Consider the following 24,917-nt stretch of genomic DNA (forward strand, 5'->3'; position numbering starts at 1 on the left):
TATTATTTCACATTCAAATGAATTTATTATTGCATGTATTTTATTTGTAGGAAAATTATAAAAAGAAAATGATTTCAAAGTATGGATCTAATCAGGAAAATCATCCTTCATTTGATGGAGCAACTTAATGTGTGGCTTCAGGAAGAGTTATAAAGGGTAGTGTATATGATGCACCTTGTATGTCAAAATCTATAGTTAATACAAGTTCATCATCACATTCCTAATCAGTGGAGTCATCATATCCTAGTTCATCTTATCAGGCATTGCAAAAGAAGATAAACAAAAAAGAAAAGGAGATAAAGAAAAAGGATGATTTAATTTTTGAAATGAAACGGTAGATGGATTTTTAATAAAAATCATATAATCAGCAACGGATTTTCCATTGCTGATTGTAAATAATTCAATGGGAAATCCATGGTTGATTCACAAAACTAACAACATATTATTCTGATTTATTAGCAATGGAAAATCCATTGCTAATTTGTGAGTAACAAATTATTCATTGCTGGTAAATTAGCAACGGACAAATCCATTGCTGAAAAATCAACAACAACAAATCTGTATATAATGCTTCCAGTGTTGCTAATTTTGTTGCTAAATGTTTTTAGCAACAAATTTTAGTTTAATTTTCATCGAATTACCTGCTTGCTATATTTTTTTTAGTAAGGCCCCTCATAATTTAGACTCGCTTAAAATATTACATATAGATGATGCATGGCCAATCATGACCTTTATTCCTTGGGAAGCAAGAAAAAACAATACACAACACACACAAATAATACAAACAGCCTTATTCATATAAAGTAGTACATAGCAATGGCCATACTAATAATAATAATGTATCCTTCAGCTACGGTGGTCTCCTTAATTTTAAGGCACGAATCGGAATCCGGCAGGGATGATGTTTGCAACACTCAGGAGGGCACCTAAGGCAGTGTTCCCGATGAACCGTAAGGGTGATAGGAGGCCACCCAGAGCAGGGAGACTAGAGTTGCAGCTGATCAGCGGTGTATCGACCTTCAGGTTGCAGTCGCTCAATACCGAGGAAAGAATATAATTTAGAGGATCCAACAAAATAGAAAACATCCCAGATCCATTAGTGGTTGATGTAGAAACCACATTTCCTCCACATTGCAACTGCACGAGAGCATCTGCAGGAAAAAACCCGTTACTGTAATTACAACTTTATAGGCAAGATAAGAAGAAGAACAAAGTCAAATTATTATTAGATTAGTAATTCAATTTGTGAGACTTTATGATTTGTGAAAATAGACATTAACTTTTTTTTCTTTTTTTCTATATAACAATATTGCTATTAAGGCCGACAACCCCGAAAGCTAGATTAACTCTTGAAATCTTCAGATCTTATATATTAATCTTACACACACACACACACGTTATTAAGGGTTCTCAGATTTCAAGGTTTTGACACGAATTGCATTCCACGATGTCGTATGTGATGAATGGTAACTATGTAATCATGACAATCTGGTCCGAGGATACCTTACTATCGATCAAAAGAAAAAAAAAAAAAAAAGGAAGAGAAATCAGGGCTAGCATACTAGGGAAAACAGGGGTTGCTGTGCCATTAGCACCCATATTGCCATCGGCAGTGCAAAATAGAGTCCCTTGGATGCGGATCAAACCCAGAAGACCGCCAATAAGCCCAAGCTGAGCTTCAGCAACCGGTGCTGCCAATATTGCAGCAATCACGAGAGAAACAAAGAGAAATGTCTTGAAGGCCATGGTCTCAATGGCAGTAGTGATATTAATGCAAGAATTAGTGTATAAACTCAATCTTGATCTTGAAATTGAAGTGATTTTTGAGTCTCGACATCAGCAGCCATTTATAGAACAAGGGAGACCAAGTTGCAGCAGATTTTGCTGACTAACAGCTCTCCTATCTCTTCCTTGTTTGTGGTGATGGCGAGTTTACGTAGGATAATCTGCTGTATGAGCATGAAAAGAAAGAGAACAATTCAGAAATCTTAGGTTTGTCACGAAGCTCTAATTCTTCCTTCCCCGTGTGTGCTTCATCTGTGGTCTTCACCTACAAAACTCCCCCACCCCTAGTTTCATTAGCATGCCTTCTGTCTCTCGAAAAAAGATGAAAGTCTTCTTTTTCTTGCCTCTTTAGAATTTATAGAGTAGAAGGGGCTCCAAACAACTTGCTCTGCGTAGCTGAAACTTGGGGGTTCTCCTATAGAATTGTTCGTCTCCACTTGCTCTGAAAAGTTCATAGATTGGTCCGCAGCTCCATGCTCTAGCATCTAGCTTCTAGCCTTTTTTCTTCCAACTCTTTCTGTCGCCCGAGTTTCGAGTAAAATTCAAATGCAAAAAGTCAGGTTCGAGTAGAGTATGGATATTGATCTACCCAAACCTGCCCTGAAATAAATAAATAACATTAAAGTATGAGAAAATTACATGTATAGCAAGCTAATTATGTACTAAATAGCTGTAAAATATAGCATTCAAGTTCGGGTATAAAAAATCCATACCTGTTCAGACTCGAGTAGTTATTTTAGATTTGGATTCAGGTATAGATAGTATAAAACAGGGATGACAATGTGTACTCGCGGGTGGGATTTCTTGATATCCATACTCTACTTATTATCCATCGAGTTTCAGGTATCAAATAATCATCTATTATCTACTATTATTTATTAATCAATAAAAAAATAAAATACTTTATATGTAAGTGTTTATTATGTCAATACCAAGATATGTATGTATCATATTGTATTAAAAAATCTAAATATTTTAAAAATATATTTATATAATATAAAAATATATTCCACATTAGGTTTGGACGGGTTTCTGGTCATGTTTCACAACATCCATACCCTATCCATTATCCATCGAGTCCAAAAAATATTCATTCATCAAAATCAGGTTGGCATCTATCGAGTTCGGATTAAATTATCATCCCTAATATAAAACCCTGTTGGTTATCTATTGCTATCCCTAATTTCACTTGCTATTTTTTTTATGTTTTAGGACAAGGGATTCAAATTCAGGTATTCCAACTCTTAATTGTTCAATTAAGTTACGTGTTCCTGGTTTTGTGTTTAAAATGTTCTACCTCTTTTTGCACTAATTTTAATCTTTGTAGGTTTGATTTTTATCTTCGATGTTAAATATTACCGTTAAGTCTACAACATCATAACATTAACAAAATTTGAATTATACAATACAAATTATAAAAGTTGAAAAGAAATAATAATGGAACGCAGAAGGAAAAAAATGATAGCAAAAAAAGTTATTTTCATACATATAAATTACAATTTGAATTGGAAAAACAATCAAAACCAAGATTGTCAATTCCGTTTCGGTAAGTGGTTTTTTTTTAATTGGAATGGAATGTTTCGGCGTGCCATTTCGAAGTTATAGTGTTCATATCAAATTCAAGATAAATTAATTATAAAGTATGCAATACAAAACACGATGTCAAACAAATATATTTTTAAATTTTAAAATATTTCTAAATAATAAACATTAAATATATCTTTAACTTAAAGTAATTCAAGTACTTAAACAAAATATCAAAATATTATGAAAGTAAAATGTTTTAACACAAATATTTTAAATATAAAGCTAAGTCAACGTGGTCAAGACTAATGAGATCTAAAGCATCCCTTGTTCTGCTCAAATTCCTGCAAAGTATAAACATGAAAAAAAGAACATGAATATAAACCATATATATTAGTGATAAATCTAATTTTAAAAAATTAATATTATTGTTAATGAAAATAACAATAATAATTTTTAATATTATTATTAATATCATTTTTATTGAAAAAAGTAATTAAAAAAAGCTTTTGATTCTTGGGTGGTGTAATTAATTAAATTGAACCAGGTTCAATTTGATTCAATGGCTTTTCAAGATTAGAACATAATATATGGAATGAAAGCAGAACATTCAGGCCGAAAAATCCGAAACGGACCGAGATTTGAAATGAGATGAAAATTGTTCCATTTTGTTATGTTTTTTGAATAGGTATGAAATGTTTCGGCCATACCAGACGAACAAGACGGAATTGACAAACTTGATCAAAACTAGAAAAAGTAAGGTAAAAAAGGACGGGGACATTTCTAAACATAATCAAGAATGTAGGGACCCTGCATTTAAATCTCTCCCATGTTTGACTCAATGCCATTGAGGCCTAGCTGGTTTCATAATTTCAGTAATTTGAATAATTATGTTCCATTTTCACTTCAAAACAAATCTGTAAAGGTATATATAAAAAAAAGCCCTTAATTTTTTTTTCCACATCATAAAATAGCGTCAAGATTTCTACCTGAAATCCAGGTCTGAATTGAAGGTGTTCAATTACACAATCCAATACAAGAGATCGTCAAAATGGTGAGAGACTTGTGAGAGTTCATGAAGGACATGTTCTTTCATAATTCCTAGCAATAGCAACTTGGTAGAGAAAAAAACCTTCATGAGATGATGTCTTTTCAACTTTGCATCAAAGAACTAAGCAGTCTAGCATCTTTGTAGACAGCAAGTCTAAGAAAGTGATTGTATGTATTTTTATTTATTTATTTATATAACTTAATTATTATTTGACATTCAAATGAATTTATTATTGCATGTATTTTATTTTTAGGAAAATGATAAGAAGGAGATGATTTCAAGGTATGGAACTAATCGGGAAAATCATTCTTCATCTATGTTACAAAGGTTAGGGTATATGGTGCACCTTGTATGCCAAAATCTATAGTGAATACAAGTTCTTCATCACATTCCTACTTGGTGAAGTCACCATATCCTAATTCATCTTATCGAGCATTGCAAAATGAGATAAAGAAAAAAGAAGCGAGATAAAGAAAAGAAATGATTTTATTTTTGAAATGAAACGACAGATGGATTCTATGAAAGAATATCTTATGAGCAATCTTGGATATCATGGTGGGACATCAAACATTGGCCAAGGTATGCCAGCACCTATGGCTCTATCAATGCCGCCACATATGGCTCCCTAGACAATGACACCTATAGATCCCACATCTCCACCAACATATTTGTAAACCTTGGGAAAAAAAATTATATATATAATAAATAAGTAAAAGTGAAGAAATTCATGCATATGGTTAAATAAAAACAGAAATTCAGAAATTTTTGAATATAAATTTCCAAGTGAAATAATTCGAGACATTATAATAAACCCGGTATTGTTGAGGGTTGGATTTAATTAAAGAGAATAATACACTTAAAGGAAAAGGAGGGCCTAAATGCAAATAAGGAAAAATATAGAGTATAAATACTCTCTCCTTACAAAAAAAAAAAAATCTATAGGAACCATAAGGAGAGAAGATAGGGAGTTTTATACCTATTCTTTAGAAATCAAGAGAGAAACACTAAAATTTCAAGAACCCATCCAAGATTAAGAGCTTATAGATGAGATAAACACTTGAGAGCAAAGGATTACCAAGAAATTGAACAAAAAGAAAAGAAAGGAGGGAGTTGAAAATCTTCAACTGGTTCAAGATCAAAATCTTAATTTGTACCGGGTAAGGTATTCTAAACATAATCTTAAAAAAAATTCATTTTTTTTTATTCGATAAAGAATTGATGCCTTGACATTGAATCATAGGTTAGGGTTCTTAGACATAAATTGGAGAAAAAGTACTTATTGTTGAGATTAAGTTCATTCATGTGTATGGTATGTAGTTTATGAAACTATTGTGTGAAGGGGAGGGGGGAGACAACTGGACAAACTTGTCTCCTAACTTTCGATGAGGTTTCTCATAGAAATTGTAGATTTGAATGTCAGCTAACCAAGGAAACTGGTCTTGCTCAATTTTGAGATGTAGAACTCTAGTTATGAGTTACCAACTGAGACTGAGTCATGATTGATTATGTAAGGCACTAGGACTAACTATTTAATGAGTAATTTTGACTATCTTGGAGGCAAAACTAGGTTCTCCTCCCTTCAGAGAACTTGTAGCCTCATGTCTTAGCTGTCTAACGAGATTAATCTCATTAAAAATGAAGTTTTAGAACTTTAGATATAGTTAAAAATATGTTGAGTGTTTGGACAGTAACAGTTGAAAATTAAACAGTAATAGTTGGAAATTAGACAGTAATAGTTGGACAGTAACGGTTGGAAATTAGACAGTAACAGTTCAAAATTAGACAGTAATGGTTGGACAGTAACGGTTGAAAATTGGATAGTAACAGTTCAAAGTTAGACAGTAACAGTACATTTTCACATGAATACTATATATAATAATATAAAAGAATTGTGTCATACGAACACTTGCACATTAAGATACTAACTTTGAAAATGTACATGATATATGCATGTATGATATTATGAGGAACTGAACATGCATAGAAAGTAACATATGAGTAATGGATGAATATGGATTTTCTATAATATCGGCTTGAAGGAATCGTAACCAAAAACTTCCTTATGATTCAGGATGAACAACCAGGATTGGATATTTTGTTGGGGGAGGTCGCGAGACAAGCAAAGGAGGTGCATGATTTTCCTCCTATTTGCACTTAAAATTCTTCTAGTGAATGCAATTACAATAAATGTCATGTTCAATGTATATAAAGTCTAGCTTAAATACAAGATTAGCTTCGGCTAATGGCATCCGTGATAGGATTGCCGGGAGATGATTTACAAGATTAGCTTTGGCTAATTGAGTTTAAAAGACTTACAAGCAAAATATAAGTTCTTTGTTAGAATTCTTATGGATCCGATAGAAAGTTAATACTTCATTTGCATTCATTACATGAGCGCATATATATATTCTTTATCAACATAATGGTATATTTATTTATGTAACAGGTTCATCAAATATCCAGGAAGATCATTAGTTTAGGACTCTACTTTGTGAAGCTTATGTAAATATTTAACTTAAAACAAAACGGAATTAACGTGTTTATGTAGTATACTTTTGTGTAAACCTTGATGTATTTACAAAGGTTCAGCTGAGCATATAGTATTTTAGTTATCTTGTAATTAACCATTTTGAAATATTTAATAACACTTCTTATATTGTAAATACTTTCTTTACATGTTAGTATTCCTTTTCTTTTAAATTCTATGATATGATGTGTTGGACTATGTTCATATTGAACTAATGATGTGGTACAACTAGTTCGTTTGGTGAAAAGTATGAGAGAAATGGGTTGTGAACCCTACTCAGGTGAACAGAATGCTGAAGTGGTGGGAAAGTGGATTAGAAAGGTGGGAAAAACCATGATTCAAATTAAGATACCACATGATCTGCAGGTAGATTGTGCTACTCAATTACTATCAGACGGTGCTATGACTTGGTGGGAGACAGTTTAGTTGAGGAGGGCTATAGAAACCCTATCCTGGGATGATTTCAAGATAGAGTTTAAGAATCAATATTACTCCAAATATCATCGAAAGATGAAGGAACAAGAATTCCTAGCCTTGAGACAGGAGGGAATGCCAATACTTGAGTATGAGAGACGATTTCATGACCTCTCACTATTCTCACCATATTATGTCCCATCAGAACAACACATGATAGAAAAGTAAAGGGATGGCTTCAGACAAAAATTAAAGCAGGGGTTGATTGCTTTGCAATTCAGGACAGTAAGGGAATTGATTGAAGCAGCACAAGCCTTGGAGGCTTGTATGGAAGAAGGCCAACAGAGTCATAGGGTTGTAGGAAAATGAAAGGATATGGAACTTTTAGGCAGGCCACCGCTTCCAAACAAAGGTAGAGGCGAACAATTCCTTCAATTCAAAAAGAAAAGGGGGACGTTAACTAGTTTCCAACAGGATATCGGTGGGAGGACGGGAAGTGGTCAGACCCATTCCAGGGCTATAGCTACAAGGGGACATAATGATCAAAAGGAAATTGGCTACCCTCAATGTGCTCAGTGTGAACAAAGACACCCCGGGAGTTGTATGGTTTCTCCTGGACAATGCTATATATGTCGAGGAGAAGGTCATAAGTGGAAAACCTGTTAGTACTTGGGAAGAGGATGTCATCACTGTGGTGAGAAGGGTCACTTTAAAAAGGAATGCCCCCAATTAAACACTGAGCAACATAGGTAGCAAAGTCAAAGTCATCAGCAATCTATCACGGTAAACAGACCGGGAAGGTCGACTCAGTCAGGAGCTAACTCAAATAGGGAATGACTCAGAGTGCAAAATGAAAGGGTTCAAGGAAGGGTTTTCCATATGACCCAAGAGGATGTCAGAGCAGCATCAGATGTGGTGGTAGGTATGCTGCAAATGAATGACTATCAAATGCATGTTTTGGTTGATTCTGGTGCCACTCACTCTTTTAGAGAAAATAAAAATGTAGCCAAATTGAGTAAGGAAACAAAAAGGGTAAAGAAAGGATTTATTATTGGGTCACCTTTGGGTGAAACTATGAAAACAAATGTTGTATTTGAAGGGGTGGGAATTAACATGAATGGGTGTGAACTAAAAGCATATTTAATACCCCTAGAATTAAGTGATTTTGATATAATTCTAGGTATGAATTGGTTGGGAAAAAATAAGGCTCGTCTAGACTGTTTCACAAAAACAGTAACCTTCCAAGGGGCTAAAGGTGAAACAATGGTCTTTAAGGGGGAGAAAATTTCCAACTTTACAAATATGATCTCGAGTATGGTTGCGAGACAACTACTAAAGAAAGGTTTTACAACATACCTTGCCTATATGATAAATTTGAAAAATGGTAAAATAGGAATGTCTGACATTCCAATTGTGAGGGAATTTCTAGATGTATTTCTAGAAGAATTGCCAGGACTGCCCCCAGAAAGAGAAGTTGAAGTCACCATAGATATATTGCTTAGGATGTCTCCTATAACCCAACCACCGTATAGAATGGTCCCAAAAGAATTGGATGAGTTGAAAATTCAATTGTAGGAGCTTTTAGAAAAAGGGTTCAAACGACCAAGCAATTCACCTTGAGGGACACCTGTATTATTTGTGAAGAAGAAAGATGGAACATTGAGGCTTTGCATAGATTACTGTCAGCTGAATAAAGTGATGGTGAAGAACAGAAATCCACTTCCGCGGATAAATGATTTGTTTGATCAGTTGAGGGTGCCAAAATATTCTCAAAGATTGATTTAAGATTAGGATACTACCAAATACAAATCAAGGGGCAAGATGTGTCGAAAACTGCCTTCAGAACTCACTACGGGCACTTTGAGTTCTTGGTGCTACCCTTTGGATTAACTAATGCTCCAGCACTTTTTATGGATTTAATGAACCGAGTATTCCAAGCATACCTTGATAAGTTTGTTGTTGTATTCATCGATAACATCTTGGTTTACTCCAAATCCTATGAGAAGCATGAACAACACCTAAGACAGACACTACAGACTCTGAGGAGCCGCTAGTTGTATACCAAGTTGGATAAATGTGACTTCTGGTTAAAAAAAGTTACCTTTTTGGGGCATGTAGTGTCTTCAAAAGGCATTTTTATGGACCCTCAAAAGGTGGAAGCAATTTTGAGATGGGGAAGGCCTACTAAGGTAATTGAAATTTGTAGTTTTCTCGGATTGGCAGGGTATTATAGAAGATTTATCAAAGGGTTTTCAACGATAGCAACTCCATTAACACAACTCACTAGGAAGAATATAAGATGGGAGTGGTCAAAGGAGTGCGATGAGAGCTTTTAAGAATTGAAGAGAAGGCTTACTACTACCCCCGTGCTAATCCTTCCATCTGGAACAAAAGGCTTTGTAGTCTACAGTGATGCCTTAAGAAAAGGATTGGGTTGTGTTCTAATGCAGCATGAAAAAGTAGTTGCCTATGCATTGAGAAAACTGAAGACTCATGAAGTCAATTATCCAGTTTATGACTTAGAATTGGCAGCAATAGTTTTTGCTTTACGAGTATGGAGGCATTACTTATATGGATCCCAGGTCTAAATTTTCGTGGATCATAAGAGCCTTAAATATCTGATGTCGTAGAATGAGTTGAATATGCGACAACAGAGATGGGTAGAATTAATTAAAGACTACGACTGTAATATAGATTACTATCCAGAAAAAGTGAATGTAGTCGCGGATGCTTTCAGCCATAAAGACAAGGTGATTAAGGGTGGACCAACGACTTGGAATAAGGAAACTATGGTTGAGCTAAAGAGGTTGGGGACAATATTAGATGTGAGTCCGGAAGGATCCTTAGTGGCTCAATTAAGGGTCAAGTCAGGATATCGAGAGCAAATATTAAAGGCACAACAACATGATGATGAGGTGTCAAAAGTGAGAATCAAACTGGAATCGGGAGGTGAAACACTTTTTCGAATGGGTGATGATGGAATAGTGATGTTGGGGGGATGTATGTATGTGCCAGACAACAAAGCCCTTAAACAAAAGTTACTACGAAAAGCTCATGAGTCTAAGTTCAATGTACATCGAGGTAGTACTAAGATGTACCAGGATATGAAGCAGTACTACTGGTGGCCAAATATGAGAAAAGAAGTGGCTGGTTACGCGGCAAAGTGTAGTATTTTCCAACAAGTAAAAGTAGAACACCGAAAACCGGCAGGGTTATTACAACCATTACCAATCCCTGAGTGGAAGTGGGAGATGATCATAATGGACTTTATGTCGAGACTACCCAGAGGAAAGAGGGGAAATGATGCAATCTTGGTCATTGTGGATCTACTAACTAAGTCTTCCCTTTTCCTACCAATAAAGATGACATACTTGTCTACTAAATTTTGATGAGATTTCGGGTTGGAGAATGAGGGGATTAGGATCGGGTTTCTCCTAGAAATTGTAGATTTGAATGTTAGCTAACCAAAGAAACTGGTCTTGTTCAATTTAGAGATGTAGAACTACAGTTATGGGTTACCAACTGAGACTGGGTCATGACTGATTATGTAGAGTAATAGGACTAACTATTTTATGAGCAATTTTGACTATCTTGGAGGTAAAACTGGGTTCTCCTCCCTTCAGAGAACTTGTAGCCTCGTGTCTTAACTTTATAACAAGACTAATGTCACTTAAAATGAAGTTTTAGAACTTTAAATATAGTTAAAAATCTGGTGAGTGTTTGGACAGCAACAGTTGAAAATTAGACAGTAACAGTTGGACAGTAACGGTTGAAAACTGGACAGTAACAGTTCAAAATTGGACAGTAACAGTACACTTTCACGTGAATACTATATATAAGAATATAAAAGAATTGTGTCATACAAACACTTGCACATTGAGATACTAACTCTGAAAATGTACATGATAGATGTATGTATGATATTATGAGGAAATGAACATGCATGGAAAGTAATATGTAAGTAATGGAAGAATATGGATTCTCTATAATATCGGCTTGAAGGAATCATAAACAAAAACTTCCTTATGATTCAGGAGGAGCAACCAAGATTGGATCTTCTGTTAGGAGAGGTCTCGAGACAAGCAAAGGAGGTGCGTGATTTTCCTCCTATTTGCACTTATACAATTTAAAATTCTTTTGGTAAAGGTAATAACAATAAATGTCGTGTTCAATGTAAATAAAGTCTAACGTAAATACAAGATTAGCTTCGGCTAATGTCATCCATGATAGAATTGCCGGGAGATGATTTACAAGATTAGCTTCGGCTAATGGCATCCGTGATAAGATTGCCAGGAAATGAATTACAAGATTAAACTTTGCAAGGTTACGTAGTTCATGCAAGTAAATTAGAGTATTCAAATTAAGAGTATACAAATGAGTGTTAATTGGGTTTAAAAGACTTACAAGCAAAATATAAGTTCTTTGTTAATATTCTTATGGATCCAATAAAAAGTTAATTCTTCATTTGTATTCATTACATGAGCATATATATATATTCCTTATCAACATAATAGTATGTTTATTTATGTAACAGGTCCATCAAATATCCAGGAAGATTATTAGTTTAGGACTCTACATTGTGAAGCTTATGTAAATATTTAACTTGAAACAAAAGGGAATTAACATGTTTATGTAGTATACGTTTGTGTAAATCTTGATGTATTTACAAAGGTTCAACTGAGCATGTAGTATTTTAGTTATCTTGTAATTAACCCTTTTGAAATATTTAAGAACACTTCTTATATTGTAAATGCTTTCTTTGCATGTTAGTATTTCTTTTCTTTCAAATTTTATGATATGATGTGTTGGACTATGTTCATATTGAACTTACTCGTAGGATATATATATATATATATATATATATATATATATATATATATATATATATATATATATATAATAAGTGGATTGTATGAGGTGTGGAATTATGAGGTTTGATGTAAGGTCCGGAATTATGGACCTTGTGATGATGGGTTGATTGAGTAAATTGATAGTAGTCGATAACTTGAGATGTCCAAAATGCAAATGAAACTCTGTTGAATTTTTGAAAATGAAAACAAAAAAATTACCCTCAAATAAAAAGGATATGTTGGGATCTTTTAACATTGATCGAGTCGTACACTTCGGATTGTTACAATATTGGCCTACACCTCGACCATCATATCATAATTCATCTTATGTTGATCCATAGTATCATGGTTTGTCTCCACAACAAGCACCATAATTCTATCTTTTTATTGTATTTTGGCTTATTTGCATCAGTGCAAGTTTAACTAAATTTTTAATTATATTATGAATTTTATTTTTATTCAATTTATTATTGGCGATAAAGTAATTTTAAATAATAATTTATGTTTTTTTATATATATTATACAACTTTCAAAATATCCATTAAATAATTAATAAAAAAATTAAAAGTCATTTGGATAAAAATTATAAATTAATTTAATAAAAATCATATCATCAGCAACGGATTTTCCGTTGCTGGTTGTAAATAATTCAATGGGAAATCCATGGTTGATTCACAAAACCAACAACAGATTCTTCTGATTTATTATTAATTTATTGTGAGCAATAAATTACTCATTAGTGATAAATTAGCAACGAACAAATCCATTATTGAAAAATCAACAAAAACAAATCTGCATATAATACTTTCTATGTTGCTAATTTTGTTGCTAAATGTTTTTAGCGACAAATTTTAGTTTTATTTGCATCAAATTACTTGTTACATTTTTTGAGTAAGGCCCCTTATAATTTAGACTCGCTAAAATATTATATATAGATGATGCATGGCCAATCATGACCTTTATTTCTTGGGAAGAAAGAAAAAACAATAAACAGTACACACGAATAATACAACGGCCTTATTCATATCAAGTAGTACATAGCAATGGCCACACTAATAATAATAATGCCGCCTTCAGCTACGGTGGTCTCCTTAATTTGAAGGCACGAATCGGAATCCGGCAGGGATGATGTTTGCAACACTCAAAAGGGCTCCTAGAGCAGTGTTCCCGATGAACTGTAAGGGTGAAAGGAGGCCACCCAGAGCAGGGAGACTGGAGTTGCATCTGATCAGCGGTGTATCGACCTTTAGGTTGCAGTCGCTCAATATCGAGGAAAGAATATAATTTAGAGGATCCAACAAAATAGAAAACATCCCAGATCCATTGGTGGTTGATGTAGAAACCACATTTCCTCCACATTGCAACTGCACGAGAGCATCTGCAAGAAAAAATCCGTTACTGTAATTACAACTTTATAGGCAAGATAAGAAGAAGAACAAAGTATAATTATTATACTAGGGAAGAGAAATCAGGGCAAGGTTAATTATATAAATTATAAACAACAACAATAATAATAAAGAAGTTGATGAGAACTTTGAAATGAAAGATTAATGTAAGGATTAAACAATAATAAAAACAAATATCAAGGTTAAAGGATCTACTAATGGTATTTCAAACAAGTATAATATTAACTCTTGTTACTCAACTGGAAACCACACATAAAGAAGGTTCAAATCGGATGATTTGTCATTAATAGCTCATTATAAATTGTTAACATAATCATATTAATTATCTTATTTAAGTCACACCAAACTTTTAAATATTATCAGGAATTCATGATGCTAACTTATGTTAACAACAAATCAAGTTCCTTTCATAACACAGGTGTAGGTAATACCATACGGTTGGACTATGTTAGAGAATAATATAAATCATATCCTAGGACCTCACCTAACAGCTTAAACTTTTGAGTTGAGATGGTTCTTTGACATGGTATCAGAGCCTTGATGACCCAGTGGTCACGAGTTCGAATCTCACCATCCCTATTTATTTGATAAAAATTAAACACAAGGTAATGTGGGCCTGTGCAAGTTTCAAGCCCAAAGGGCTTTCACTTGAGGGGGGGTGTTAGAGAATAATATAAATCATATCCTAGGACCTCACCTAACAGCTTAAGCTTTTGAGTTGAGATGGTTCTTTGACAGACTATGAGAGTGCCAAGCATTTGTTGTACCAAGTGTTATACAACACAAATCTAGATTAACCATTTAACAAGCAAGGTATTAAGAATTAGTAAGATAAAAAGAAAAGACATGTTAATATTAAACATTTAGGTCCATGTTGAGTTTACAATATACTTATTCTTACACCATTACCGTAACCTTTTCACCTTGACATAATGAACTTAGCTAAACATAATGAAAAAGAGAAACATAAATAAACAAAACAAGAACATAAATAAGATACAAGTTAACTAAGTAAAGGAAAAGAAATGAAAAGCATAAACAAGATATTAATGAAAGCAAAACTTAAGAATTACAAAAAATATAAAGAGAGAGAGCAAGAAGAAGTTCTTGATCTGAACAACCAAGCCCCTAAATGCATGGCAAATGCTAATGATTTGATGACTAATTGTTGAGTGGGTGGTCAACTCTTGACTTGGTGAAAATCCTTATCTTCTTGTCTGAATAAAACATCATTGATAGAATCAGAATTGGATCCACCTATTTATGAAAGTTAGCAAATTGTCTTAACTTTCCAAGGAAAAAAATTGAGGTCATTTAGACTTCTAGAACTCAAAATATAGGTTGAACATTGAACAGTGTTTGGGCTGCAGGACAGATTCAGACTTCTCCGTTATTGCTATAATTTGGGCTTGAAAACTGCCTTTTTTGATCTTGGCCTTCACATGAAAATTGTAGGCCTATGTCTTACTGAATTTGTGTTAAAATTTGACATCATTTGGACATCTAGAACTCAATATATGACCCAATTACCGAACAATGTTCCAGTTTGGACTACACCAACATCTATTTTCTAAGTTTGACCCTCTCTTTGTCCTTTCAATTTCAATACTTGAACTCATCAATCAATCCTTTCATTTATGTGATAGGCCTACATTTAAGATGAATATTTACCATAAATTAAAGGTATCTTATATTATTAGGTATGTTATTATAAAACATGATTTAGTTAAGGAGTTATTGATACTTTAAGTGCAAAATGATGATATAAAACATTGATAAAAATGCATTTCTAAGTATTAATCAATGAGAGACTTGTGAGAGTTCATAAAGGTTTAAAAAAATACCCTAATTTTAGTTTTATTTGCATCGAATTACTTGCTACATTTTTTGAGTAAGGCCCCTTGTAATTTAGACTCGCTAAAATATTATATATAGATGATGCATGGCCAATCATGACCTTTATTTCTTGGGAAGAAAGAAAAAACAATAAACAGTACACACGAATAATACAACGGCCTTATTCATATCAAGTAGTAAATAGCAATGGCCATACTAATAATAATAATGCCGCCTTCAGCTACGGTGGTCTCCTTAATTTTAAGGCACGAATCGGAATCCGGCAGGGATGATGTTTGCAACACTCAGGAGGGCTCCTAGAGCAGTGTTCCCGATGAACCGTAAGGGTGATAGGAGGCCACCCACAGCAGGGAGACTCGAGTTGCAGCTGATCAGCGGTGTATCGACCTTCAGGTTGCAGTCGCTCAATACCGAGGAAAGAATATAATTTAGAGGATCCAACAAAATAGAAAACATCCCAGATCCATTAGTGATTGATGTAGAAACCACATTTCCTCCACATTGCAACTGCACGAGAGCATCTGCAGGAAAAAACCCGTTACTGTAATTACAACTTTATAGGCAAGATAAGAAGAAGAACAAAGTTTAATTATTATTAGATTAGTCATTCAATTTGTGAGACTTTATGATTTGTGAAAATAGACATTAACTTTTTTTTTCTTTTTTTCTATATAACAAGATTGCTATTAAGGCCGACAACCCCGAAAGCTAGATTAACTCTTGAAATCTTCAGATCTTATATATTAATCTTTTACACACACGTTATTAAGGGGTCTCAGATTTCAAGATTTTGACACCAAAGATTTCTTGAATTGCATTCCATGATGTCGTATGTGATGAATGGTAGCTATGTAATCATGACAATCTGGTCCGAGGATACCTTACTATCGATCAAAAGAAAAAAGAAAAAAGAAAAAAAAAAAGAAAAGGAAGAGAAATCAGGGCTAGCATACTAGGGAAAACAGGGGTTGCCGTGCCATTAGCACCCATATTGCCATCGGCAGTGCAAAATAGAGTCCCTTGGATGCGGATCAAACCCAGAAGACCGCCAATAAGCCCAAGCTGAGCTTCAGCAACCGGTGCTGCCAATATTGCAGCAATCACGAGAGAAACAAAGAGAAATGTCTTGAAGGCCATGGTCTCAATGGCAGTAGTTATATTAATGCAAGAATTAGTGTATAAACTCAATCTTGATCTTGAAATTGAAGTGATTTTTGAGTCTCGACATCAGCAGCCATTTATAGAACAAGGGAGACCAAGTTGCAGCAGATTTTGCTGACTAACAGCTCTCCTATCTCTTCCTTGTTTGTGGTGATGGTGAGTTTACGTAGGATAATCTGCTGTATGAGCATGAAAAGAAAGAGAACAATTCAGAAATCTTAGGTTTGTCACGAAGCTATAATTCTTCCTTCCCCGTGTGTGCTTCATCTGTGGTCTTCACCTACAAAACTCCCCCACCCCTAGTTTCATTAGCATGCCTTCTGTCTCTCGAAAAAAGATGAAAGTCTTCTTTTTCTTGCCTCTTCAGAATTTATAACGTAGAAGGGGCTCCAAACAACAACTTGCTCTGCGTGGCTGAAAATTGGGGGTTCTCCGGTAGAATTGTTCGTCTCCACTTGCTCCGAAAAGTTCATAGATTGGTCCATAGCTCCATGCTGTAGCATCTAGCTTCTAGCCTTTTTTCTTCCAACTCTTTCTGTCTCCGTGAGGGCATTCAGAATACAATATGCCCTTACATGTAAATAATATCAGATTCATCAGAGAGTAATATAAATTATATCTTGAAATTTTATATAATAACTTAAGTTATTGGGTTGAGATGGTTATTTAACATAGTATCATAGACTTGATAATTAAGCAGTTACTAGTTAGAATCTCACCATCCCCATTTATTTGATAAAAATTAAGCACAAGGTAATATAGATTTGTGCAAGTTTCAAGTCCAAAACGTTTTCACTTGAGAGGGTGTGTTAGAGAATAATATAAATTATATCTTGGAACCTTACATAACAACTTAAGTTATTGGGTTGAGATAATTCTTTAACAGGATTTCATAGCTTTTTTTGTTGGGTGTGATAGTTTTATTAGTTGTCATGTTAGAACTAATAGCAAAGCATATCATTCCAAAGAATACGGTATTTGGGTTATACTTACGATGACAGTTTTACCTATGGTTACTAACTCGAATCAACTGAAATAGAAAATTTTTAAACCCAATCGAGTTTCGAGTAAAATTCAAATGCAAAAAGTCAGGTCCGAGTAAAGTATGGATATTAGTCTGCCCGAACCTGACCTCAAATAAATAGATAACATTAAAGTAGTTATTTTAGTTGTAAAATAGAAATTTACATGTATAGATTATAAAATACAAATATAATTTCAAACATGTATAATTTCAAATTTTAAAATTTTTCTATATATATATATATATATATTCAACAAACATAATTCAAATTCAAGATAAATTAATTATAAATTATACAATACAAACACAATGTTTTAACATAAATATTTTACATATAAAGCTAGTTCAACGTTATCAAGGCTAATGGGATATAAAGCATCCCTTATTTTGCTCAAATTCCTCCAAAATATAAACATGAACAAAAACAACATGAATATAAACAATATATATTAGTGATAAATCTAATTTTAAAAAATTAATATCATTATTAATGAAAATAGTAATAATAATTTTCAATATTATTATTAATATCATTGTTATTGAAAATAGTAATTAAAAAAAAAGCTTTTTATACTCGGGTGGTTTAATTAATTAAATTGAACTAGGTTCAATTTGATTCAATGGCTTTTCAAGACCAAAACGGAAAATGTGGAATGAAACCAGAACATTCCGGTCCAAATTTAGTCAAAAACTCTAGAATGGACCGAGATTTGAAAGAGATGAAACTTGTTCTGTTTTGTTAAGTTTTTTGAATAGGTATGAAATGTTTCAGCCATTCTAGACAAAATAGAACGGAATTGACAACCTTGATCAAAACTAGAAAAAGTGGGTAAAAAGGGTTGGGGATGTTTTTAAACATAATCAAGAATAACACAGTCCAATATAATAAAAAACATAATTTTGTTTTCCACATCATAAAATAGCGTCAAGATTTCTAGCTAAAATCCAAGTCTGAATTGAAGGTGTTGAATTACACAGTCCAATACAAAAGATCGTCAAAATGGTGAGTGACACGACCAAAATATTGATGTCTTCTCCCAAGTGCAGGATTGTCGAAGTAATAAATAACCTGGCAAGGCCGGGGTCGAACCACAGGAAGGTTAATTGTATAAATTATAGACAACAATAACAACAACAACAACAATAATAATAAAGAAGAAGTTGATGAGAACTTTGAAATGGAAGATTAATGTAAGGATTAAATAATAATAAAAACAAATATCAAGGTTAGAGGATCCACTAACGGTATTTCAAACAAGTATAGTATTAACTATTGTTACTCAACTGGAAACCACACATAAAGGAGGTTCCAATCGGATGATTTGTCATTAATAGCTCATTATAAATTGTTAACATGATCATATTAATTATTTTATTTAAGTAACACCAAACTTTTAAATATCGTCAGGAATTCATGATGCTAACTTATGTTAACAACAAATCAAGTTCCTTTCATAGCACAGGTGTACGGTTGGGCTATGAGAGTACCAAGCATTTGTTGTACCAAGTGTTATACAACACAAATCTAGATTAACCATTTAACAAGCAAGGTATTAAGAATTAGTAAGATAAAAAGATAAGACATGTTAATATTAAACATTAAGGTTCATGTTGAGTTTACAATATACTTATTTTACACCATTAGCCTTTTCACCTTGACATAATGAACTTAGCTAAACATAATGAAGAAGAGAAACATAAATAAACCAAGTTAACTAAGTAAAGGAAAGGAAATGAAAAGCATAAACAAGATATTAATAAGCAAAACTTAAGGAGAGAGAGCAAGAACAAGTTCTTGATCTGAACAACCAAGCCCCTAAATGCATGGCAAATGCCTCTTTTTATAGGCCAAAATATGGAATAATTGATTTGATGACTAATTGTTGAGTGGGTGGCCAACTCTTGACTTGGTGAAAATCCTTATCTTCTTGTCTCGATAAAACATCATTGCTAGAATCAGAACTGGATCCACCTATACTTATGAAAGTTATAGCAAATTATCTTAGCTTTCCAGAAAAAAAATTGAAGTCATTTAGACTTCTAGAACTTGAGATATGGGCTGAACACTGAACAGTGTCTGGGCTGCAGGACAGATTCGAACTTCTCCGTTGTTGCTATAATTTGGACTTGAAAACCGCCTTCTTAGATCTTGGACTCCATATGAAAGTTGTAGGCCCATGTCTTACTGAATCTGTGTAAAAATTTGAGATCAGTTGGACATCTAGAACTCAATATATGACCCAATTACCGAACAATAGTTTGGACTGCACCAACATAAGTTTGACCCTCTCTGTCTTTCAATTTCAATACTTGAACTCATCAATCAATCCTTTATTTATGTGATAGGCCTGCATTTAAGATGAACATTTACCATAAATTAAAGGTATCTTATATTATTAGGTATGTTATTATAAAACATGATTTAGTTAAGGGTTATTGATACTTAAAGTGCAAAATGATGATATAAAACCTTGATAAAAATGCACTTTTAAGTATTAATCACACCCCCCAACCAGCTTATTACTAGTCCCTAGTAATCAAAGCGTTAAAATAGAAAAACAATTTGCAAGTTCCACAAAGCAAGACATTCATCATTCAACTTCCATTAATTTATCCAGATAAACAAACACTCATTAAATTTATATTCTTGCTTCATATATCTTAAATAATATATCAATAAACCTTCTTTTTATGTGCTCAATGTATGAAAACATAGATGATGGGGCTGTTGTTGGAAGAAAACAATATTGTGTTATAATGTTAAGGTTAACTTCCTTGGGTTGGGATTGTTATTTATTTATTTTTTTTGTTTTTTTTGTTTTTTTTATTTATATACACATACAACATAATGCATCTTTAACCCATGTAACGAGTTTTCGGCTAATGACTCCCAGACCAGTTGGTCTTAGGGCATTAGATGTTGAGACACCCCTACGAGCTTAGTAACTCGGGTTGCAGATACTGATACGTAGATAGTGCAATGTTTGATTCCCTTAAGCTTTTCTCCTTAACCCATGTAACAAGCTTTGGGCCAATAGCTCCCAAGTCAGTTGACTTTAGGGTATTAGGTGTTAAAACACCCCTTCAGGCTTAATTGCTTAAGTTAGGGAGGCTACGAAACCAAAGTTATCTACGTTTTTATTATCATCAATATTATATTTCTTTCTTTTTTTTGCAAATTATATACTATCAATTTCCCTTAGTTGTTATCTTTAACAAAAGAACATAAATAATATAATAATCCAATGTGCAACCCACAATCATATGTTAAAGTGTGTGTGTGAAAATGAAGATTTAAGAATACTTGTTAAATGAGCATATGAGCAGAATCAAGTGATAACAATACGAGAGTTTGTAAACCTGAATATTTCAAGAAGTATTCAGATAAACCTTGTTAAGAATGTTTACTAAAATGCGTTTCAAGAGTCACTTTAACAAAAGAACTCTTTTTACTCTGTCATCCTAGTAACAACAGTTTTGCAAACGGTTTATGAAATAGAAAACACAATTTTTTTTTTTAATATATCAACTACTACCCTTTCCCCCCAAACAAAATGAGACATTGTCCTCAATGTCTTAAGGTGGAAAGATAGAGTATAGAAGACATCACCTGAAATAGCAAATACTGACAAACCTGAAACACACTTAAACAAATATAAGAAACAACAAAACACAATAATAAAACCAAAAGACACAAATTTTTACAAACGCAGGCTCAAATCCAATCTAATCTTCTTACAGCTTTCCTTAGTTGACCAATTAATGCACCTCATGGAGGGATTAATTACAGGGATGAAAGATTGTAGTTGGTCAATCAATTGTTCAGTAGTAGCAGCAGAGATTATGATTTGTCGTGCCGAAGATGTTAGAAATTCATGTTCCACAACATGATCAAGAAAAGACAACAACTTATCATAAAAACCATTAACATTTAACAAACCTATGGGTTTATGTTGAATGTGCAGTTGAGCCTAAGAGGAAATATGAAAGATCTCTTCCAATGTGCCCAGACCACCTGGTAAGGCAATGAAGGCATCGGCATGGTTAAACATTGCATTCAGTCGATCAGATATTGTGGGGACCTGTAATTCCTCACCAATTGTTTTTCAAATGATGTCCCCTTGTGCTAAAGCTTTGGGGACAACCCCTAAAACTTGACTACCTCCTAAAAATACAGCTATTGACACTCCCCCCATTAACCCAAGACTGCCTCCTCCATACACTAAATGAATATTTCGCTCACCTAGTACCTGACCAAGATGATTTTTTAATTCTAAAAACTCTTTTTCTTTCCCAGGATTGGATCCACCGAAAACACAAATATTGTTTATGTGATGACTTAAGGAACCTGCCATTTCTACACACTTCTATATTTAATGAATGTGTGGGTTGAGTAGAAATGAAGGGAAGGAGGAGAAGAATTTATAGATGAGAAATTAAAAATGCAATCATATCACCTATATGTAAGCCAGTTGTAGTCTCACTCTCTCTCTTTATTTATTTATTTATTTTGAAAAAGCATGTGTATGTACAGGTAGTTGTCATTGTGGCTCACATCTTTCCTTGGTTTTATGTCCAAGAACGGCTTAAACACCCTCTATGGGTCGGGGATAGGCTTCCCATCCAGTTTTCTTAAAAACTGGCAAATAGGGTCTTTTTTAGTCAGATTCCCAAGACTAAGTCGTGCATGTTCTTTATGGAATTGTGGCCATAAATCATGAATTGCACGATGCACATCTCCACTAGGGTGCATCTCAAGAGTCAATAGAAGATTATTTAAAGACCTCTTACTCAGGCCATTCTTAATTAATTGTATTTTATCTTTACGGTTAACAGATACCATTGCTAAAGAACAACATGTTGCATTACAAGTCCATCTAGCACATCTGTGACAGACTTTGAGTCATTTTGCACGACGTTTCTTTGCAAAAGTGTTTTTACATGTTCCAAGCATGTGTGAAATGAAATAATTGGAGGACTTACCTAATAATCGAACCTTTTCTTCAATCAACCAACAAATATCTTCAGGAATTCCATGATTCATTAACAACCTCAATCTTGCACATCTAGCACGGTAAATTTTTGTAATCGCATTCTGAGGCAGAGCGAGAAAATACTTTTTCAATTTTTCAAGAGTGGTGTCCATTTTCAAATGAGAATTGGAGGAGACATTCAAAGAAAAGAGCAAAGAATTGCACAAATATATACAAAGATATCAGTTACCATAGGAAACTAAAAGAACCGACTTAAGAGTCACGGAGTACCGTTATCCGCCATTTAACCGGGGTGAGAGACTAGCAAAAAAAAGTCACACAAAAACAATGTGAGAAAAAGAATCAATCTTTATATTCATGATCACCCAATTCAATAGAGTCATTTTCAACTGAAAAATTATCAAAATAAATTTTCAAACGATGGCCATTTACCTTGAAAAAATTACCATTCTTTGGATTTTCAATATCATAGGCCCTATATGGATACACATGTTTCACAATAAAAGGACCGCTCCATCTTGATCTTAGTTTTCCAGGAAATAAATAGAGTCGAGAATTATAAAGCAAGACTTTTTGACCAACATTGAATGTTTTTCTAGGTATTTTCTTGTCATGAAACTCTTTGATTCTTGCTTTATGAATTCTTGAATTGTCATATGCATCATTTCTTATTTCCTCAAGCTCATTTATTTGCAATTTTCACAGCTGACTAGCATCATCAATGTTTGAATTGAAAGCTTTAATAGCCCAATAAGCTTTATGTTCAATTTTCACAGGCAAGTGACAAGGTTTTTCATAGACTAGCCTATAAGGTGACATACCTAGTCTTACTCAAAAACTAATGAATGTCGAGAATCCTGATAGGACTGAAAGTATGAACTAAGAACAAAAATCACAAAAACTAGGCCAAAAATAGAGTTTTTTTAGTGCAGACTTGGGTTAATATCCTTCTCGCGGCAGAATTCTCTACCTTCATGTTAGATATTCAAACGGGAACATCTTGAGCCTCTGATATTGAAAACAAGTGATTCAAAAGCTCAAATTCATCTACGCATCTAGGACTACAACTTTGATGAAGGAGTCAAAGTGAGATAAAATCATTTTTACAGAACATAAACTGGCAGTAATCTAATGGGTCAAAAGGGATCTTCAGGTCTAACTCAAAAACTGACGAATGCCGAGAATCCTGATATGACTGTGAGTATGAACTAAGAACAAAAATCACAAAAACTAGGCAAAAAATAGAGCTTTTTTAGTGCAGACTCGGGTCAATATCCTTCTCACGGCAGAATTCTCTACCTTCATGTTAGATATTCAAACGGGAATATCTTGAGCTTCTAATATTGAAATCAAGTGATTCAAAAGCCCAAATTTATCTACGCATCCAGGACTACATCTTTGATGAAGGAGTCGAAGTGAGATAAAATCATTTTAGAGAACAAAATCTGGCAGTAATCTAGTTGGTCAAAAAGGTTCTTGATCTGACAATGTTAAGCATCCAAATCTGATTGAGAATCTGCTCTAAGAACAATGATCCTTAGGACCTATTAAAGGTGTACATCAATTTTTCAATATGTAATGAGTGATAGAATATACCTAGGATGGTCAGATATCGTACGGAACTAAGTCAAAATCAGAGCCTAAGTTGGAACAAAAAATTACGACAGTTGCAGAACCATTTTTTTTGTGCAAATTCTGAAGGATTTATTGAACCTTAAAGACCAGATAAAAAAGGAACGAATTTAGCATTATGACGACTCTTGATCAACCTAACAAAATCTGATGATTTTGGTAGTAAAGGGGAAGGCTAAAAAGAGCAGAAAACAACTCACACTAGGTTTCGGAAAAAAAAATTATTTATGTGATTTTGTCAATCTTCTGGCAAACATGAGCTAAACTCCTACACTCTATTCAAAAGAGGTATACACCATCTCTAGCACGTGGGGGTCCAAAAATAAGTAACAACATAGATTGAGACTTTGAAAAACCGAATAAGTAAAGCTCTTTCAATTTTATGTTCTCCAATAAAGCAATAAATTTTAGGACAACCAGGGTCTTTATATTTCAAAGCATTATTGTTCTGAAGAATAGCACTATTGGTCTTTATACTTGTTCGGCTAAAAATGCTTTCTTTTTCACATTCAGTTTTCTCTTCACAGTGCACAGATCTTTCAAAAATTTAGCATAGGAAGGTACTTGTTTAATAGCATCCAACAAAAGTATATTGATCCTTACCTATTTGAAAGTTTCAAGGATTTCAGAATTGTGATTGACTTTCCTTTGTTTGGTCATTGCATGAGAAAATGGAAGTGCTGGCGAAGAAT

The 24,917-nt window shown here is 33.7% G+C and overlaps 2 protein-coding genes across 3 annotated transcripts; both read right to left on the bottom strand.

Moving 5' to 3' along the window:
- Positions 1–646: 646 nt before the first annotated feature.
- LOC118036965 (phylloplanin) lies at positions 647–1,830 on the bottom strand. Its single transcript, XM_035042835.2, has 2 exons — positions 1,563–1,830; positions 647–1,151 (listed from the first exon to the last, which is right to left on the bottom strand). Exons 1-2 carry the CDS (start codon positions 1,744–1,746, stop codon positions 871–873), a joined length of 465 nt encoding a protein of 154 aa, XP_034898726.1. The 5' UTR covers positions 1,747–1,830; the 3' UTR covers positions 647–870.
- Positions 1,831–12,949: 11,119 nt separating this feature from the next.
- Positions 12,950–17,245, bottom strand: LOC118036999 (phylloplanin). Of its 2 annotated transcripts, none has more exons than XM_035042876.2 (2): positions 16,368–17,245; positions 12,950–13,529 (listed from the first exon to the last, which is right to left on the bottom strand). In XM_035042876.2, the coding sequence occupies exons 1-2, from the start codon at positions 16,549–16,551 to the stop codon at positions 13,243–13,245; spliced, it is 471 nt and encodes a 156-aa protein (XP_034898767.1). In that variant the 5' UTR covers positions 16,552–17,245; the 3' UTR covers positions 12,950–13,242. The 2 variants fall into 2 exon arrangements, with proteins under 2 accessions (XP_034898767.1, XP_034898768.1); XM_035042877.2 differs by lacking the exon at positions 12,950–13,529 and adding an exon at positions 15,562–15,935 and having other exon boundaries at positions 16,368–16,633.
- Positions 17,246–24,917: the final 7,672 nt, after the last annotated feature.

Source organism: Populus alba, chromosome 10, assembly GCF_005239225.2.
Source record: "Populus alba chromosome 10, ASM523922v2, whole genome shotgun sequence".
NCBI lineage: Eukaryota > Viridiplantae > Streptophyta > Magnoliopsida > Malpighiales > Salicaceae > Populus > Populus alba.

What these genes read in the sequence shown, in the direction of transcription:
- LOC118036965 (XM_035042835.2), bottom strand. Translation starts at nt 1,746, where the DNA reads ATGGCCTTCAAGACATTTCTCTTTGTTTCTCTCGTGATTGCTGCAATA. An exon ending in AGCAACCCCTGTTTTCCCTA is followed by an intron (nt 1,152 to 1,562) that starts GTATGCTAGCCC and finishes TTTTTCCTGCAG; the next exon opens with ATGCTCTCGTGCAGTTGCAA.
- LOC118036999 (XM_035042876.2), bottom strand. Translation starts at nt 16,551, where the DNA reads ATGGCCTTCAAGACATTTCTCTTTGTTTCTCTCGTGATTGCTGCAATA. An exon ending in GGCAACCCCTGTTTTCCCTA is followed by an intron (nt 13,530 to 16,367) that starts GTATGCTAGCCC and finishes TTTTTCTTGCAG; the next exon opens with ATGCTCTCGTGCAGTTGCAA.